The 20,873-nt window shown below is 46.7% G+C and overlaps 1 protein-coding gene across 1 annotated transcript in view; it reads right to left on the reverse strand.

The window, feature by feature from the left end:
* Positions 1–19,836, reverse strand: part of PNPLA2 (patatin like phospholipase domain containing 2) — a 30,224-nt gene extending 10,388 nt beyond the window's left edge. The window contains exons 1-4 of the mRNA XM_062619127.1: positions 19,435–19,836; positions 3,618–3,850; positions 3,354–3,419; positions 37–246 (exon numbers count right to left, since the gene is read on the reverse strand). Coding sequence (XP_062475111.1) covers positions 37–246; positions 3,354–3,419; positions 3,618–3,850; positions 19,435–19,621 — 696 coding nt within the window. The 5' untranslated portion in view covers positions 19,622–19,836. The remainder of the gene's footprint in view (positions 1–36; positions 247–3,353; positions 3,420–3,617; positions 3,851–19,434) is intronic.
* Between the last annotated feature and the right edge of the window lie 1,037 nt (positions 19,837–20,873).

Consider the following 20,873-nt stretch of genomic DNA (forward strand, 5'->3'; position numbering starts at 1 on the left):
CTACTGTCCAAGTTCTGATATTGCCAGGAAACTCACATGCGCCTCCGGAGGAAACAGGGCCTTTGAGAGGCGGTAAAGGTTGCGAAGGTTGAACTGGATGCTTGTATTGGTGACTCTCAGCTCATGCATGTTTGTGGAACCGTCTCGTGGACAGATATCACTTTCTCCTGAGAATGGAGACACTGTGATGGTGTTCTTCAGCTCATATCGTGGCAAGTTGTCAGAAATCCCTCCATCAACGTATCTCTAAAAAAATCAAGACAAATGAAGCACTCTCAATTCTCATAACTGATCAAGCAGCTTTTTTACTGTATTCATATTTGTGCCAACAACTCGGGAAGAGATCGGAGTACACCCACCAGCACAGAAGGAGTCAAAACCAGTGATAGCACAGCTGTGTTGTCTATAATCTCCTTTTGCTATGTGCCTCTCTTTCTATGGTTACGCATGTTGGACACAAGCATTCCACAAGAAAGGCATATTTACTTGTGTGACTGCTGACTTAAATCTCCTATGGGTTTTGACAGCTCTCCAATTAAATAAAATGACACAACAACCACCACCTACAGTGCAAATTAGCACTGATCTAAGCTGTCACACTGTGACATTGTGCCATTTTTCACTTGTGTTTAAAATGAATAAGCTCAAACACAATTTCCCACTGGCAGGTTCGTTACCTAAGAGCTGATTTATTGCTAGCAGGCTTATCAAGCAGCAATTCCAACACATGTATACACCTTTGGAATCTACTTTCTGTGGTGTGGTAACAGAGCACAGGGGACCAGCGTTTTGCACTTATCAGGCACTCTCTTGTCAGAGAATGTTCTGTACTTACACACCATAAACACATTTGCGTTACCCTTGCAGGAAAGACAATCCCAGTAGCATGTACTCAATTCAGAGTATTCATTGGTGTACCATAATTGCACAAGGAGCTGAGCAAGACAACTGCTATCACAGGCCTTTGGCAGTGTAAACAACATGCAGAAGATAAAGGGAGAGGGCCTTGGTCAAGCCAAAGGAGCAGGAAGTGTGAAACCTTTGCAGAGCAACAATTCAAGCTCTTAAGAACCTTGGTTACAGAAGAGTCCTGTTGATTTTGTGTCAAGGTTGATCCTGCCAGACAGGAACCTGTCCCTTCAGACAGGTTCAAATGCAAACCATCATGTAGGAACTACACAGCCCCATAGTAGCAGCTGTGCCATCGTTCAGCTCTCTGCTGGGTGAGGAGCTAAGCTGGCTGAGGCTGAATCCAGCAGAGCACGGAAATGCTGATCAGAAGAGGAGGTGCTCCATTCTGCATCATGCTTTGCCTTGTCTCACACGACACTAATTTTGCGGTAAGGATGCAGAAACATACGTTTCCCTCAGGGTGGCAGCATGAGTGCACGGATGACATTAGAAAAAAGGCTTAACTAAAAAGCCGACAGGCAAAGCCTTCTCACTGCATGGAAATCCAGGAATATACACGCAGACCCTGCTCTCCAGTCCACCATTCCCCAAGTAGTGCCAATTACCATTCCTGACTCAAGATCAGCTGCCAGTTCTTTGCATTTGCCTGAACCTCCAGCAACCCAAGCCTAACCACTCTCCAACCCCTTGCAAAGCCTAATTGCACGGAGCCACAGGCTGGAGTCACCAGCTGGCTCCAGGCATGAGCAGCAGCAGTTTTGGGGGATGGTTCTCAGACTGGGGTAATTTCTGGGCTGCCCAGTTCCATTCCCTTATCATGTCCTCTTTTTTTTTTTTTTTTTTACAGGGCCCCTCACTCACATGAACTGACACCTGGCTTTCTGATCCTTGTTAGGTGTTCATCTGATCCACATGGTACATGAACTTGTTCATGGCTAAAGTGTGTGTTGACAAGTCAGTTACTGACCCTTCCATTTCCCAGTATTTGAGAATTCACTGTTTTTCCTTCCCTCCACCTATCTTCATTATCCACCCCATGGGGCTACCAGAGCTCAGAGAGCGAACACTGGAAAAAAATTAGGAGGAAGGCAGAATACAGATTTTACACTTTTCACACGATCACACTGCCTTCAAAACTTGTCCTCATGCCAGGCCTGTCAGTCTGTCCTGTGGCAAATACAGTCACAGTCATCACAGGCATGCTAGGAACCATGCAGTCCCATGTCAAAAACTTTTCACAGGCTCATACCCAACCTAATTTAACCTCTGTTCTCACCACCCTCCCCCCTGAGAGACACAAAGAACAATGATTTTTTGGGGGAAGAGGTAGGAATTAATTTCCTCATCTCATATATTCCCTCCCCACCTTTCCCCATGGGGAATCTCAACATGAGAAGTCACCCCTTGGTGTGCCAGGGCAGCTGCACATTCCAGAAACCCTGATGTTTTGGAATTTTGAGATTTTGCCTAATCCACATTGACCTCGACTAGCCCCAGAGAAGTGTCGGGCAAGAGCTACCAGCTGTGGGACAAAAAACCTGCCTGCAGATTGGACATTTCTAGGTGATTTTCCTGCCCAAAATGCTTGCACAGGACAAAGACAGCCAAGCTATATATTAGACAGGAGCAAAACTGACCTCACTTTTTGGACACAGGTAGCAGTGGGATCAGATTTGATGCTATGCTCTGACAGACTGAGGCACCTTGGTCAGGTCACTTACAGGAAACCAGGGCACACATACATTAATAGCAGTTCTCCCTCTCCCTTTTGACTACCTAGTTTTCAAACAAACTTTCCTTTTAATGTCTGCATTAACCTATGTAGCACAAGGGGAGTCCAAGCTCAAGTGAGGCCCTTAAGCATAACTGCAATATTCAGAGATGCTCCAGCTCCACAGAGCTTTCAAATGTTTTCATTTCCAACATGCAAACACAGAAGGTAGACACTGGACAGCCTTGGACAGGACGTTGAAGAAGCTCCATCAGGCAGCAGAACATTATTTTCAGAGAAAGGACAGGAAGAACTCCATGGAATAAAGGCCTGGTATCAACACCACTAGTTAAAACCCAACAGAAAGTGACAGGCTCATGGGAGAGGGACCACACTCATGGTTTCTACCCTGGAACCAAGTTCTTTCCACATGCAGAGGGTTGGAGCCTCAGTGATGGACAGCATTGTACCAAGCAGCTAAGTCTGTCAGTACCTGCCCAGATTACAATATATTACTATCATGTTAAATCCTCTAGTTTTCAGGACACTATAGCCAGTAGGCAGCAGTGGAAAGAAAGCACACCCACTGTTGAAGCTGTTCATTTGGGAATTTCTTGTGCTTCCTCAGGCTAATTGCTGACAGCAGACAGGCAAAATAGAGTACTAACATTTCTGCCTTCTTACTCATTAGCACACGATTTAATGAAGGATCATCTAGAGTCTTACTTACCACTCCACGCAAGGTTGGAGGTATCAGCCCACAGTAGACAGGGATAAAGGCACTGCAGACACAGGCCTGAGGGAGAAAGAGATCCAGAATGTAAGCAGCAGATCAAAACCTATTTAACCCATTGATTGATTGATTACTCTTCTCAGAACATCACACTGGCATGTGCTGGCAATTATACTCCAATACTAAGGACATTTGGAGACCAAGGGAAAACAAACTAGCATGCAGTTCCTGCCTAGCCCTCTGCAATAAGTTTCCATTTACCTGGATCAGCTCCTCCTTGGAATGGAAGTCTGACAGTATTACATTTTCTCCATCAGAGACCCGTGTCAGGGAAATACCCAAGCGTCCTGCTGCAACCTCGTGCCCATTCTCTGGCACGGTCTTGGACAGGCAGATCCGAATGATCTTCACCAAGTTGAAAGATGGGTGGAGAGGTCCCAAGAACCTCTTCCGGGCTTCTTTTGACACTCTAATAATGCTGGCACCAGCCTCACCTGCAACAAGAGAAAGAAAAATGCACCATGAAATCCTAGAAAATACAGCCTCCTCCTTTACAGAATAAGGCACAAAAAAAAAGCCTCATTCACAGTTTTACTCAGAGGTTTATCCCCACCGGCTGATATATAACTCAAGACAAGAGGCTATTACTGGCAGTGTTACAGGAGTCATTGAAGTTTGCTCTCTTGGCCCTCACACTCCCCCATTGCAGACAGCTACCCTCATCTGACATACGTTTTATAAAGTCAAGGAAGACCTTAGCATCTGGCTAAAGCCTCACACTTTTTCTTAGATCCTGTCTTACTGGTCAGTGCAGGGCTAGTGAAAACACAGACTAGCAAAGAAAACAAGTGAGATGCTTTAAGAGCTTTGAGCTTATGGCTAAATCCACTTCAAAACATCTTCCGCTAACACTTTTCTAGTAAGCATCTTTTTTCTGACATGAAAAAGTCATCTGCCTGTAAGCAAAAGTGCCAGTAAACAGGAATGTCTGTACTTTAGAGCTAAATGATCCCAGTTCAACTGCAAATATCAGCCACCACTCAGGTGAACAAGATAGACACTATGCTCCATTAGGGAATGAGTGACTTAATGCCTCCTGCAGTCTTTGGGTCCCATCCCATCCAGTTCCGCAGCACTAAACAAGGCCTTTATAGCAAGTAGAACTCATGAAGCCATGCCTGCTTTATCCTTTCACACAGTGACCCAGCTGAGTTTGGAGGAGAGGAGACATCCCATCTGCACAAAAGGGAAGGCATCTGCTAAGCCCATTATCTCATGGTCACTAGGAGCCCAATCTGGCAACAGCATCAGAGCTCTCCACTGGGAAAGGAGGGATGGCAGAAAACAAAGCAAAAACATCAACCCAAGCCAAACTCCCAGCAGCCAGCATGCTGCCCTTTGCACACACTGACTGTTACTGCCACAGACATCTAGCCATGGTGAGATACAAGACAACAGCTCCTCTAAGAACCAGCCAATCACTTCACTCCCAGGGGCATCAGGAATACATATGAGAATATCATCCGGGGGGGGGGGGGATGATGGTGATGGTGTGGAATAAAAGAAACCAGGAAAAAAAGAAATACATGCTTTCACACATTAAGACTTCAATCACACTGAAGTTCAGTTTGTGAAGAAAGATGAAAGACTACCAGTTCAAGCCAGCTGGAAATCCCTCCATCTTGCTCTCCCACACAGACTTGCAATTGCAGAAAGGAGGCAGCAGAATGAAAGAACCAAAGTTAGATGCAGGTTAGTAAATAAAATGGAGATAGGAGCAGTTAACAGCCTCAATACTATGTTGACACATCCCACCCTTTCACAATGCATGCGCGCCAGCAACGTTTTCCAACAACACAGCCTGGCAATGCAATTCTGTGCTTTGGAAACCCATCAGCACCAGCAGCTCAAGCATGCACAGAACTTCAATCTTGAACGTGACCAGAGACTCTGGATGAGGATTTTAGGCACTGTGAGGAAGCAACTTAGCAGAAAATCCAAAGTTCCCCCCTGCAGCAATTTTTAGCACTGTAATCCCAGTCTTTTGCTCTGTCCTAGAGCAATGTTTAGCAGTCTAATTCTGATCTTACTTACTCAATTAGCAGTAAGCCATTGAGCCCAACCTGTTCCAGATAGTAGCCACATGGTTCAACACCCTTTCCAATATGGAGCAAGCCTTGCGGGAATTACATTTTATCAGCACCATGACATTACCACTCATAACGCTCCCCAAGACACCTTAACATCTGACAAGGGGAGGAAATGCACATGAAGAAGCAGCAACAGAGTGAAAGCCTGAGGGAATCCCAGCCCAGCTCCTTGGCCGCATGACCCCAAGAAACTCCACTGCACTGAGTGCATTGCATGGAGCTGCTGGCTTTGCTGAAAAACCCAGTGGGAGGCTGGGTGTTGAGCACACAGCTGCAGGGAGACAGCCTGCATGCACAGAGAGCTCTGGTGGTGAGAGTGTGGAGGTGTGTGTGTCACTCAGGAGATGATGCTTATGGAATGATGCTTTCACACTTGGCATCTCACTGTACAGGAAGATTTGATAGCAATACTGGAAACAATCACAATTACAAATTATGACTGCCTGCTTGAGCTGAAATGTGAGCTGGAAGGTTTTGTTCATTTAAGAAAAACAAAATAGCAAAGTCCTGACTATGTGAGGAAACAGGCTGTCTCACAGCATTTGAGGGGAGACTGGAGTTGCAGCTACCTGCTCTATCACACTGCACAGCCAAGAGAACAAAATAAGAATTATTACTTATTCTAGCAATTGCATTATTTGAATACTTTCTGGGTGTTCATTGGTTTAGGTTCTTTTTAGTACATGCCTGCACACATGCACACACAGGAGCTTCTAAGGTATTTCAGTTTAAGGGCACCTGTGATTCTGTCGGACTTGCTGTTTCACTTGCACCAAAGCAAGGTGATGAGGGTAGTGAGGCACTGGCACAGGTTGCCCAGAGAACCTGTGGATACCCCATCCCTGGCAGTGTTCAAGGCCAGGTTGGACAGGGCTTCGACCGACCTGGTCTCATGGCAGGTGTCCCTGTAAATGGCAGGGGGGTTGGATCTCTAGATGATCTTCAAAGTCCTTTCCAACCCAACCCATTCTATGCAAGCTGAGTGCAGAACTGCAGGAAGAGACAGGCACAGGATGATCTGCAGCAGCACCACCAGCCTTCCTGGAAATAAGGCTAGCTGAGGGTTCAGCCAAAGGAGTCAAGTTTATGTAGCTAGATCCATGACAGATGACAAGCCCTCCTGAAAATACATTTGGGAGGAGACAGAAGCGGTAAGAGTTTTTAATCCCATTACTACCAGAAATGCTATTCTAGGAATACCAGCTCAAATTCTACTCACAGCCTGCCAGAGAGAGCAGCTGAATGAGAGGTGGTCAACAGAAGAGTCCTACAGGGGTCATCCACAAGATGTCAATTACTACTAGTCCAGTGCCAGTTTCAGCCCACAGAAAAGTCCTCCATGATTTTTGAGGGATCTGGTGATTCAGGACATTGGAACATGTGAAAAAGCTAAATTAAGTTTCTCTTCCTTTATTGAAGTACATACCAAGAGGCAGAGACAACACATAATAGCTGGTATTGCTTGCTGGGAAAACATTTTGTTCTCTCACCAACCAATTAATTTGACACTTTTTCTTATACAGATTTACTAAGCCAATGTTTCTCTAAAAATCATATTAATATGTGGAATATTCCAGTTGCATTAGTCAAGCCATATCCCCCCTTCTATCCTGCCCCAGGGGGTGGTGTTATATATAAATTTGAATACTGCCATTGTCCTTATCCAAATTTCAGTTGTGATGACACAAAGGAACATCAGGCAGTTATGTCCTGAAACATCCCAATGTGTCCCTTTCTAGACAAAGGAAGCCAGCTGCTCCACCTCTGCTGGTTCATCCTGTGATTTTTATGCAGCAGCTACAAGAGGCAAGTTACCATTACCCATGGGGAAAACACCTGAAGGCAGTGCTAACCGGCATTTCATTTTTAAGCTATGTGAAGCCAGCTTCATATTATTATATGCTATGCTTATTGACAGAGCAAGGTCATTCCTTTAAAGGACTGGTTTTCACCACCAGTCATGCTCAGCTCCAAAATAACCCAGTATCTCAGTCTCTACTGCCTTGCGTCCTCCTTAAACTACCCTTCTCTAACCTGAAAAGCATTCAAGCAGCACATACTATTTATAACTGCATACAAACACCTCCAGCCTCAGCAGCATGTTGCTACTCTGCCTCTGGCAAAGAAGAACTGAAGATCAACCACCTAAAACTGATGTTAGCCAGGCTGCTGGGAAGACCCTTATACGCAGCTAAGAGCTCAGAGATGAAACAACTTCAAGCCTGTGCAATGCATAAGGATGAGAACCATTCCAAAGGTTAAACACCCCACAGCAGAAGGGGTGACAAGAGGGGAAAGAAGGGCCCCTCCGGACCTGCATATTCCGCAGCAGGGCTTTCGCACCAAGGGCACTATGATGCTCTCCTGTTGACATTAGACCACACTGATTGCCATTTGCCAGCCAGCAAAAGGACAGCTGACCCATGAAGCATTACAAGTTTTAAAAAAAGCCTAAGGCACAACCAAAAATAGGAGCAGAACAGGCTGAAGAGAGAGAGGGGCACTGTGGACATTCATTCCACCCAGCAGGTCCTGTGACTGCAACTCAGCCATGACACTGCAGCTCTCTCTGGGAGAGCTCCACATCAGCACAAAGATCATACTCTGTGCCAGGGACATTCCTGCCCCCGGCTAGCGTTGCAGTAAACATGATGCAAGCTTAAAGGAAAGGCTCTCAAAAGGGATAGAGAAGAGAAGAGAACAGCACAGACAGCTGATGAACGCAGGAAAAGCATCTTCTGTCCCTGATGGTAGGAAGCACAGTCTGAGAGGTCACACCCCCAGCTGCAGTTGCCATACCTTACCTGGACTAGTGGGGCAGGAAGGAAACCAAGCAGATCCTCACTAAACCTGTTTCTCATTCAACGCCAGCAAGAATCCAAACAGACTCCTTCCTACACCTCAGCAACGTGGCACCACTCCTCTCTCCTCAGTCCCATTACTCAGCTATGGCTCCAGACTGGCCAGACACACCAATACCAAAAGGTTTGAAAAGCAGCCAGCTAGCTGTAGGAGGTGCAGGTGCTTCTGGCATTCCTTCTGCACTCTGAGCGCTCAATGCCTGTTAGCTTGGGATGCCATGACCAAGCTATTTTGACTGCAAGATCTTCAGGACAAGAGACAGCTCCTCTGTAGCATAAGCAAGCCCCAGAATGAGGCCCCTGGTAAATTCTGCTTAGCTATTTGTTCAGGTTACGTTTCTGCCTTACTCGGCACAGATGTTCCCTGCAAAAGTCTACAGCTACAAGCTTTACATTCCACTTTCAACTCAGATAGTTGCTGAGCATCACTGGAGCTCTCATGTTGCTCACTGGTAAATCTCAGTCCAGATGTGAATTTAGGAATAGGCTGAGTCAGAAGGAATTCACCAGCATCATCTCCTCCAAGGTTAATTTAACTTGGCTGCCTGTCCCTCACTATTTCAGGTATTCCTGTACCTCATCTAAAAGTTAGTTTCCAATGATGAGCACAAGTTTCAGGAGATTTGTTCTTCCTGGGCACAAATCCCCAAGCTGCTCCAGCTAAGCACACGCAGCTCCTGCACCTGCCCCTTCTCTAAGTACTGAGAGTCAGCAACATGCATGCTTTTCTGGCCTGGCCTCTCCTGGATGATACAGTCCTAATTATAACACAGTCCTGTCACCAGCCCAAAAATGTAAAGCTGTAAACGAGAGCCACCGAAACGAAAGTTTGCAAGCCAACATCTAGACAATAATTAACAGAGAACTTCACTGGATGTTTCCTCACAGGGAGCTCAGACCACCAGAAAGGGCCCATTCGCTCACCCCTAGGAGCAGTGCAAAGCACTGACCAAAGGACAGCCCCTGTTCTTGTGGGCAGTGCCTTCAGTCTATGAAAGATCCCGCTGCTTGGCTGGCCTTCTGCTCCTCTTCCCACGCTCATGCTGAAGCAACCTGCTTTCCACACATTGTCCCAGGAGAGCAAGAACCAGACAGACCTTCAGCTGAGCTAAGCTAGACAAAAGCTGACTCGTCCCTAAGGAAACCTGACCCAAGATATTCTCCAACAGCCTCTAAGTGAGGCTGGATGGATGTCAAAGGGAGGTCCAAGGCAAAATTCATACCAGCAGGAAATACAGCGAGAGTAATGCCTTATGATCTGCCCTAGTAAGACATTTTCAGGTGACAGGTGTATCCCATAGCTTGTGACAGCTCTTTAATTTCTGCATGAAATCCTGGATGGATGCCTAAAAGCATTGATATAGAAAGGATATTTACCCCTCACGTTCCAGAAGCAGTATAACCACTACTATTTAACACAATAAAACTGACCATTTTTAAATGTTTGAGGCAGAGGGGTGGAAGCCAGCAGTGGAGACTTTAACGGCACCAATATTTTTTACATCTGCACATTTACATTCATGTAAGCCAGTAATATTGAGAAACATCATGTACCAGAACAAGCTGTTCCTCTGTGACTTCCCCATTTTTTGTTGTTCTGAGGTATATTTGTTTTGAGGTTTTCACTCAGTCTCACTCTGACTATTTTGCCATCAGATAAGAAACAGCCCAGCTGACTTGGCTTCAAATAAGAAAAGCTTCCTTCCTGTACCTCTTCTGGCAATACACATCTAGCAAACACAACTTATAACATACACTCACTGAGCCTACAGACAGCCCTACTGCTTGTTCTCTGTGGCAGGTAACCCTTCCCATCAGGGGCTCTATGCAGGGACTTAACGCCAGAGCTAATCAAGCAAATGATATTGCCAAGGGGATACCTCAGGAAGCCTGGCCACCAAGTGTAAATAATGGCCTTTCCCACCTTTTGTTCAAGGGTGAGGGGCACTGATACGTACCCTGTAAGAATAACCCTATCAGACTGTGGTAAGCACCTTACAGGTGGGGCAGGTAGGACACACCAAGAGGAAGTGACAGCTTTTCAAGTAGGGCCAGCTCTCACAGCCAGATGCACATGCGGAAGGAAGGGCTCTGCCCACAACTCTTTCTGGTTCAGATTCTCAGGGCTCAGCACCGCAAAGTCTAGACACAAACCATGCCACAATGCAACCTGCAGCAGTAGGGTTAAGTAAATGCAATCACCTGCAACTGCTTCAGAGCCTGAAGACTCCCTCTGGTTAACGTGTTTGTCCCCAGGATGTTTGCTTTTCTGTTTCAAGTAAAATTTGGGTAAAACACTCCAAAACACTGTTGGTCACTCTCTGTTTAAATAAAGCCAAACCAAAAGGAGGAATTTTCCCCTTAGAGACAAAAAGATGGTTATTTTCTGTGGTCTAGATACCAGTTAATACATGAACCAGAACTACTGCCATGTCCTGGATATGGGGAGCATAAAGACCAGCTTTCAAGTTGCCCAAGTTTTTTCCTCTTGCAGAGTGCAGCTCACCAGAGAGCCCACAGTGATAGTTGCCTGCCTGTCCACTCACTGGTACCTACAGGATAGAACCCTCACACAAGCCAAATGCACAGATGCACAATTCGTACCTCATCTCACCTTAAGGCAGGTTGCTGTTTTGTACAGAAGCAGAAAGCCTTCAGGAAAACAGGCACAAGAGCTGCCATGCTTGATTACGTCTCTAAGCTGCACCAGACTTAACGTAGTGTTGGTACACCAAAGCCTCACCTGGTGACTGGTGTCTGCAGGCTGAGGCCTGCTTTGTTTCTGTGGTCAGGACAGGAGCATTTATTTTTGCAACATAAATCAGAACATAGTGCAGCTGCTATTACAAAACAATCAGTAGGAAGGCCAAGAGGCAGCTCAGTTCAGGCAGCCTGCCAGGATCATTCTCTGCCACAACCACAACAATCCCCACTAGCCTAATCTTTCTCCACTGTAATTCCTTAATACGAGGCTTAATGCTGCATTTCTGTTCACTGCGTTAGAAATTAAATAGTATAACAGCGCATGAAAAGGAAAAGTTGTTCAGGACCCCAGGCAAACGATACTGAAAACCATGTCCTGTCCTCATTCACTCATCAATCCTGTCAATGCCATATTGCAACTCAAATAGCATGGGGAGACACGAAAAGGGCATTCACAGTTACAGAAGGTACAGAGTAACAAAAGTTAATGCAAAATTGCCCTTCTCCTCTGCACTGCACAGCAGCATAAGTGGAATCACATCCAACTCTTGCTTTATACATTCAAGTGAAAATCACCAATACAAAGCACAATGTTATACACACACTCCATACTCGCTTCTCAGAGCCAGTTTGCAGGACAGCACCATGCACCCAGAGAAAGAGTGTGCTGGTCCCACTTCACAGGAGAGGTATCACTAGAGGCAAGATGTTTTGGATAAAAAGAGATCAGTGCTACAGGGCAGTAGATACATTGGCAGGCACCTGCACTACAGATCCACAAAGAGGAAAAAGTGGAGTGAGCAGTCATCATCTGTATGTCTAGAGCCCAATGAAATAGCTGCCACTCCAGCACCCCTTCGGCTTTATCACACACTAATCACTACCTTCACCAACACCAAAGCAAGGCCCACACACAGCTTTTACTGCCTTACAGTCTAACTCCTGCTGAACGCTCTACTGCACACTTACAGGCAGTGTGATCAGAGATGTTACCAGAAATACAGCTGGCTCGCTCATGAGGAGCACCCTGTCTCCTTTTTCTCTGTCCTTTCCCACTATACACTTGTGTGGCTGCTAAAGGCCTGGCACACAATGAAAGGAAATAGCCCTGAAACACTCCACTGGCCTTTAGCTTGCACCGTGCCCAGCTCCCTCATGCTTGCACAGCTAGCCAACTGCTCCAACCCATGCCATGCACCTCCCCAGGCACATGTGAGCATGCTGCTTGCCGTGCCTGCTTTGCCCTTCTTCCATCTCACATGGGCATGTGAAGCGTCACCTTACACGCCTGAACTCTTCTCACTAGCCACAGCATGAGAGGAGCAGGCTTCAGCAAGGAAGTGAGAATGAGAAGCTTTGTTCCAAAGCAGTTCTCAGAAGAGGGGCACGGGTATTTTGTTCTAGAAGGAATCTAGAAGTAGCTTAACTGGGAAACATCTTCTGGCAGACCGCAAGACAGGCTGCATTGCTTGGGAGCCTTGACGCAAGAATATCTGGAAACTGATGTTACCTTTCTCCTATGGATATCAGCAGTGGTCCCCCAGCCACAACTCCCAGGTAATCAAGATGACTCAGATTCCAAAAACAACCAAAAGTAGGACTCACAGAGGTTGCACAGACCCCTGCAAGGCAAGAACCTCTGTGCAACCCTTCCTGCAGTACACAAGCAAGGAAAGCAGCAAGGCAGACATAGCAGTGTCCAGCTGAAGTTCACACACACAGAATTAACACTTCTGTGTGCAGAAGTACGGCTGGTAGCTAAATGGTTACTGTGTTCCTATAAAAGAGTTTTTACCAATCTTACTGAATAAGAACACTGGGCTAAATAAATCAGTGCAATTTCTTCTTGTGTGGCCAGTCCACTCTGAAACAGGGCTCTAACTTTCTCCATGCATGGCATAACCACAGCATCCTGAATCCACACCCTTCCTCCACGATACACTGGAATAATAATTTTTCTAGGCCTAGCCCTGAATCATCAGCATTCAGTGAAGCTGGCAAGAGCAGCTCTTGTAATTAACATATGTAAAGGGCTCCCGATCCATCTACACCCTCAGATGCCATCTCCTGTACTTCAGGATGCTAAACTAGATAATCCACCGGAGTGGCAGCTCAGACACCAGCATAGCCTCCAGTGCTCAACTGGTACTTGGTCCACTAAATCCTACTAAATCCTAACCCAAAGGCTTCCAAAACCAGTATCTATCCAAACAAACTATAGTGTATGAAGAAGAGAATGGCTCATTCTCAGAAGTTCTGCAGCGATAGCATAGCCAGAAGCCTGGGAAACAGCTGCATAAAGACACTTCACAAAGCTTGCAGATTCCAGAGGATTTGTCAGGCAGAAACCATCAATGTAGATTTGGCCTTTATCTGTATGAGAAAGCACTACAGCTTCAGGCTTGGGCAGGTGCCAGAGGGCAGCACAAAGCCCTGGGTTCTACTAAAACTAGCAGCTTCCACGCCTGACATATCCCAAGCACCAAGGACAAAAGTGCACATCACCTGCACGGACCCGTCGCCTTTGGGATCACATGGAGCTTGGCTTGTTCTGAGCCTTTCAGCTGAGGAGAGTCGTGGACTCCAGGAACACTGAAGGCAGCTCTCCCAGACACACTGTACACAGAGCAGCACAACCCGTGGGACAGGATCAGGCCTGTCACAAGTAGCTATTGTATCAGAAATGCCAAACTCTCTCCTCCTTTTCTCTTGTCTTTATAGCTACAACAGGTACAACTATAACAACCTCTAGCATCTTTCCTACACTACAAGGCTCATCAGTTCCCTCCCTTTTACATGCTCCCTGAAAAGGATGTTTTACTGCCCCAGACCTTATCACTTCCAGGACACGTTTTGCCTTTTCCCAAGGACACATTTATTTAGGACCTTCTACATGAAGTCATTTCCCCTACCCCTGCTTTTCACCAGCTCTCACCCTCTCTAGTGCCTTATGCCTGCTTGACAAGAAAAGACAGCCCAAGACAAATACATACACAGGGGTTCCCTTCACCCCTAGATTCTTGACAGCACATCCTAACATTCACCTCAAGTCCCAGACACACTTAGCAGAAAGAACAAGGCAGAGTATGGGCAACTGAAGTGTAGCCACTGCAGCAATGGGAGTTTGAAACTAAGACAGAGTAAGGAACCTGAGGATGTTTTTTTGATTTATCAGGATTAACCTTATCTTCCAAACATAATCAAAACTGGACATAGGACTCTGAAGTACACTCAAAAGTTTCTCATATTTTATAGGGAGTACTTGCAGGTACCTTGAAGAGTCTGGGAAATAAGAGGTAGAAAAAAGTGGAATAGCCTGGAGAGGCTACAGGTTCGAGAGATGCTGAAATGATGGGTCAGAAGAGCAACCACACAAAGATGGCTTGTGCTGTTTGCAGAGCTGCTGCTGTGGCTGATGGAGCAAGGCTGGGCACCAAGCTGCTCTGCACACCTCCTCTCTGTGTGGGGTGACAAAAGAATAATCACATGCACTGCTATGAATATGCATTTCACTGAAAGCAGCTGCTTGGCTTCCCTTGCGCTCATCCAACAAGGTACCTGCAAGAGCACCTTTCCTCATGGGAAAGAGCCAGGAGGCAGTGGGAACAAGCTCTTTCCCTCCCAGAAAAAGGTACTGCACAGTACGCTGGATACCATCTTACTCACCTGGACACCCGAGCCTGCAGCCCTGTGACCACTGATGGCACCCATCCAGGCACAGCAGCTTCTCCACCAAGCCAATGGACATTTCCAACTATGTCAGCATGGAACATCCATGCACCTCTATTTTCCACCACAGAAAGAAGCAGCAGCTTTACCGCTTCCAGGGAGCACCAGAAGGCTTCCCATGAATCACATCCACATCTCCATGTATGTACATAAAGGTGCTTCTACTTTCACTGACAGTGCTGGAGCTGCTGAGCTCAACAACTTTTGCCCCAGCTAGGGCCTCTGGAAGAGATGCAAGCAGCAACCTCATGCGCAGGGAAGGATTTGAGCAATAAAGCTTTCCCTCACGTACCTGGGGAGACCTATGGATCTCCTCACGCAGCCATGCGAGACAGCACTACATATCAAGCTTCATGAGTCACACTTTGGACAGCATAAACTGGCATTGCTCTGAGGACTCCATAGAGACTTATTTCCCTCTATCAGTCTGTGATTTGGTGTTAGGAGTCCACACACATTGAGAAAATACTCTCCATGGCTAGTCCTTAAGCATCTGCATGCACATAATCAAATTTCAGGAGCACAACATTTAAGATACTACTATCATTCATTGTCTCAATTTCAAAAGATAAAACGGGGTTTGGTGGTTGGGGTTTTTTTTTTGGCTGTTTTTGTTTGTTTTTTTTTTAGCTCTCCCCCTCCTGCTACTTAATGGAAAAAGTTTGGAGTTCAGCAGCGTTATTTCCTGGTGGTCACATGGTGACAGCTGACAAGCAAACCTGAATGTCAAATAACTATTACTTCATCCCAGGTTGAACCCAACACAAGTCCTGGCTAAGACACCAGTTTAAAAAATAAGAAATCCTGTCAGCAACCCAGGAAGAGCTCTCCAGAGAATACCCTACACAACACTGCTCAATCCAGCAGACAGACTCCTTTCTGTATTCTTAGTGCTTGAAACATTCCCTCATCTTGCTTTATCATTTTCTGCTGAAACTGTCATGCTGAAGGAGAACAGCTAGCTCCCACAGATGCAGGTTTCATGGCCAGCTCTGCCTCTGACAGCAGAACCTACCTCTTCCCCCCAAAAAGCAGCATTTCAGCAGTTCCAACCCACCCTCAAGATGAGGGCTGTATAGGACAATATTTACATGCTACACAGACAATTCAGATGCTCTTGGTTAACTGCGAGTAGGAAGCACAGTCCAGGACCTTCACATCAACTCTAAATCAGATTTTCAGTGATTAAATGTTCATATCCCATCATTCATCCAGGCTGCTGCACTTCAAAACCAGGCACACCAAATCCCATGCAGCTCACTAGAGTGAGGTGATTCAAGATCCTTAAAAAAAACACATCCCCTATTCTGTATTAAAGACTTAAAAGTCCAACAGTGACTGCATTTTAACTAACATTGCTCATGACTGAAAATGGACAGTCTTGTCATGTCACATAAGCCAGTTTTACTCATCCAGGCCAGTGCCTTAAGGGTTTTTTTTTTCCATATAGGTAAATATCCTCAGAGCTCCAAGCCTAGAGTTTGTGAGAAGCTGCAGGATTTGAGGCGTGCATAAGGAAGAGAACACAAAGTAAGCACAAAAGGACTTTTTCACTTGCTTAGCATACAGAGGTGCATTTCTTGGTGTGCTAGACTCCAACAGCCACAAGAGAACGCACAGGCATGACAGAAGGCCATTTTCCAGAAAACCCTCAGGACAATAAGTGATTCATACTCCAACACTGCAGTATGCAAAATCAAGCAACTCCTATACAAACACACGAGACTTTGCCAGGTGCACTTCAACAGCCACAGAAATTATTCCAGTGGAAAAATAGCAATGCTTTTTCATGCCAGTGAAAAGAAGAATCTCAAGGCTGGAGAGAGTACTTCAGATGTGGGACAATACCACTGTTCCAGCCTCAGAGAATAAATCCAAGATCACTACGGCTTAATGGTAAAGTGTTTAACAAGAGCTAGGTGTGGTCATATCAGACCATAAATACCTCCTGGCCTCTAATTTAGAAATAATATCCTCTGCCTAGCTAGCATGTATGCCTAAAAATGTTTTATTTGGTATTCCAAAATCAGCCTTTCAAGCCCATAGTGAGTTCTCAAGGCTGAAGATCATTTGGTCAGGGCTTTCAGTTCAGTGTTAGCCCATAGCAAAGCCTTACTGCCATATACAAAAAATGACAGTGTGGCCTTAATTCAGAGAGAAGGCAGAATTAGCTCAGAAGCCAGCTGAAGAGATGCAAAAGCAAGAAGAAAAAAAGCTGGAAACGAAACCACTAGGTGGGATCTTGCACACTGAAGTCCAGGAAAATTTCTGTTCTCCCTAATCAGGGTCTCAAAGGATCAGAACCAAAGAAAAAACCCAAAGGAAGATGTTTGTTGACACCTCCCCAGGAAGTATTTATCTTTGCACAGTATAGTCTCACTGAAATCAGAGCAAAGTACAGATGCAACCAAATCCATCTACATGCACACAAATAAGCAATGCTTCCACAAAACTCCCCTCTACTTGTCATGCACCAAGAGACACTATTCAGCATTCCACTTTGAGGGACAGGGCAAGAGACAGTGTGGAGTAGCAGTTGCCGTAAGTTTCAAAGCCCACAGGCTATAATGCTTACTCTCAGGCAGAACCAGCTGCACAGCAAACACGCATACTCAGGATCCTACAACAGCCTGTACTAGGATGAACCGCTCTCCTAGCACAGGCTGCAGCAGTACCTTCTGCCTAATCATTCTCTTCTTCCCTATGATTTCACTCTAATCCCTGGACCTCAGGCTGGAATTTGCCCTGTCAGGAGGATTTACAACAGGGACAAGGTACAGTGATCCCATGCCACAACGAAGCACCTCATTTGCTTTTACTTTCAGAAGTGAGCTCTGTTGCTTAGAGCTGCTCTCTACCCAAGATATATGCCAACCACACAGGCAGAGTCAAAAGAAAACTATCACAGAGAAGCCGAACTTAAACCAGAAACTGAACACCCAAGATCCAAGATTTGGCTGGCTTTAAACAGCATGGTTTGCTCTCTTTCAGGAAGGAGGCAAATGCTGCCTAGGTGACCCCTAACTCTGTCCTCTTTATCATACCTCCCCTTGTATCTCACAGGGAGTAGGAAAAACCTGTTCTAACCTGGATTCGCAGAATGCTCTCTATCAGGCTAACTCCCCAAGGGCAACGCTCAGCACACCATGGGTGCTCTGGACGTACAACAGCAAGAACACAGACATAACAACAGACTTGGTCAGCACAGTAATGGCTTCTGAGCAAGGCAAAGGATTTGGGCACTACTGCCAGCCTGTCTCATGTTCATGCCATACCCCTGACTAGCACAGGGACCACCCAGTTAAGGAACTGATTGGTAGCCACCTCTTTAACATAAGGAACAGCAAGTAAAGCAACTAACCCCCCAGCAGCTACCAACAAATGGATCCCTGCATGAGAACGGACTAGAGGAGGCCTTTTCCCTTGTCCATGATAAAAGCAAGCATGCTTCCACCATGGCATAACTACAGCTTTTGAGATCCCAGCCTGGGGTTTGAACAGCTTCCCATCAAGCTCCAGGAGCAGCAGTTACACTTCATCGGACATTTCTGTAAACAAAATGCTAAGGAGAGATAAACTTCAAACCTAACTACACAGAAAATGCTTCTGCTGCATGAAGGCTACATCTCAAAACTCTACGTGTCCCCAGAGAGCTGGGACTGCTGCAGAAAGACACCTGTGATGAAGGCAAGAGGAGTTCAAGTAGTAAACAGCTCTGGTTTCACTCAGCTCTAGGAGAAGCTCTTAATTCTGAGACTAAACAGATATGCCTGATTCTCTCACACCACATTCCCCTTTCAAGATACTTTTCTGAATTGATTATTCTCAAAAGCTTCCAAGTACAGCCTCTAGCATGCTTCGTGATTTCTCCCCCAGCACACAAAACACCACACACCACTCTCTTCAGCTGCTCTCTAGACATGCCCTAAGCAGGGACAGACTATGCCATGTGCCTGCTTCAGAGGTTAACTTTTAAAAAGCTTCTTCTGTAACTTGAAAACAGAAGTAACATCTAGCTAAACTGGAGATCTAGCTGTTGCAGAGGGCAGGAAAATTCCCTAACGCCCTACATCCTGAGGCATAACCCTCTTCTAGAAATAAAGATGCTAAGAAAGGCTAAAGATAGATTTCCTGGCTTCTTGGAGATGCTGTTCAACTCTAATCCACACATGCAACACACTGCTCAACATCTCCATCCTCAGCTGCTTCCCTCTTGCTCACAGACACTAAGAGCAGGTTACTACAGGGTAACAGGTCACCTCCTCACCAACAGCTCAAATTCACGAACTAAGCCCCACAAGTCCACTTTTTATTACGGTGGGGGTCAAAACCACTGCTGACCTCCTGACGCCTGCTCTGAGGAGGGCAGCGGCTCCCTCCCTCCATCTCAGGGAGGCCAGGTGCCCGGTTAGGACCCCTGTATCTCTACTTTACCTTCCTGCATCACCCTCGGACCTCAGCCTGAGGCGCGCAGAGACACTGAGAAGTAGGAACACTGAGGTAAGGCCTTACAAACAAAGCGCCGCTCGCATGTCGGAAGGGGGAGGAGGGGGGCGGAGCGCTATTTCCACCACCCCACTCCTCCCCGCCGCTGTGGTAATTAATAAATTAGTAACAACAAGGTGTACTGCTTACCGAGGCAAGCGCCGCTGACGAGGGCGGTGGCGGTGAGCGCCCCGGCTGATGCGCCGTAGATCTTCCTGGCGTTGGCGACGAGGAAGGGGGCATGTTCCTGCAGGCAGCTGGCTACCCCGACGTGGTAGACCCCCAGAAAGCCGCAGCCGGCGAAGGAGATATTCCAGGTGGAGTCCGGGGGGAACATGGCCTCCGCGCCCCGCTGTAGGCGGGAGGGGGGCCGAAAGGGGAAGAAGCAGCCGCGACGGAAAGCCGCGGGGCTCTCCTCGAGTCGCACGGCCCCTGGGCGGGCGGGACGGAGGGCGAGAGCCGGGAAGCGCTGCTGCCAAACAAGACGGTCACCGGCACAGCGAAGTTTCCCGCGGGGCTGCCGGCAGCGGCTGCCCAGCTTATATGAGACGGCGCGGCGGGCGGGGCGGCTCTGCCTCTCAGCTCCGCAGGCCCCGGCCCTGGGCGGGAAGCAGCTGGCTCCTCCTTCCAACCCTTCCTCCGGTGAACTCCGGTCGCAGCCGCGGCCCCCGTGGGCATTGCGGCTGTTCGCTGGCCGTTCAAGCGCAGCAGCCGTACCAGCGCCACACTGCAGTGTCAGAGGCTCCTTGGAGGAGAAAGGGGAAAGGAGGATTAAGGGTCCTCGCAGCACCCCAAACCTCGTTGTGTACTGGGGCTGTCTTCCCCTCGCAAAACATACTGTTTCTTGGCAGCTTTTACTCCAAGTTGGAGTTTCCCCCAGCCCTTTGTTTTTCGGGAGACGGGGAAGAAACATGAAGGGAAGGTAAAAGCTTTCCTCTTTCATAAAAAGCTGAGGAGCCAGAGGGGGGCATGGCTCGCCACAGCACAAGAAAGAGAGAGAGGCGGCCCCTCTCTCTTCACAGCTTTCTCTGTCTCTAAACTCACCAAAACTTATCTTTGCTAACCTCTTATTTTTCTTCACATGCTCTGAGCACACCAAAACACTTACCCTTCGGTCAAGGCAACTGCAATTTCCAGTAGTGCTTCTGCACAAGCATATCAGCTCCCCACAGAGCAGCACTGAGTGAGAGGCCAGTGCTATTAGGAGATCAAAATAGATTGCAGAAGCTGGAAAGATACCCTTGTCATAAACAGTGCAGACTATAGTCATTCAAACGATCAGAAGTGTGAAAATTTACAGGGACATCAGTAGGATCAGCACAGCAAGAGAAGCAGCTGTTCAACTCAAAGCAAGGAAGCAAGATCAGCAGGAAGGAGGTTTGGAGGGGGACAAACCAAAAAGCAATAGGGTTTTGTTTTTTTTTTTTTTAATAGAATCAACATGTGGTAAAAGCACTTTCTACCAAAGTTAAAAAAAAAAGACAACCAAAACCAAACAAACCTTAATTCATCTTGTCATAAATCTATTTGCATTAGTTTTCTTATAACTGGTTAGAAGTTTCTCTTTTGGGACACTTGTCTTTAACAGC

The sequence above is a fragment of the Pezoporus occidentalis genome, unplaced genomic scaffold, assembly GCF_034315485.1.
Source record: "Pezoporus occidentalis ecotype Australia unplaced genomic scaffold, CSIRO_AGI_Poc_V1 ctg21, whole genome shotgun sequence".
NCBI lineage: Eukaryota > Metazoa > Chordata > Aves > Psittaciformes > Psittacidae > Pezoporus > Pezoporus occidentalis.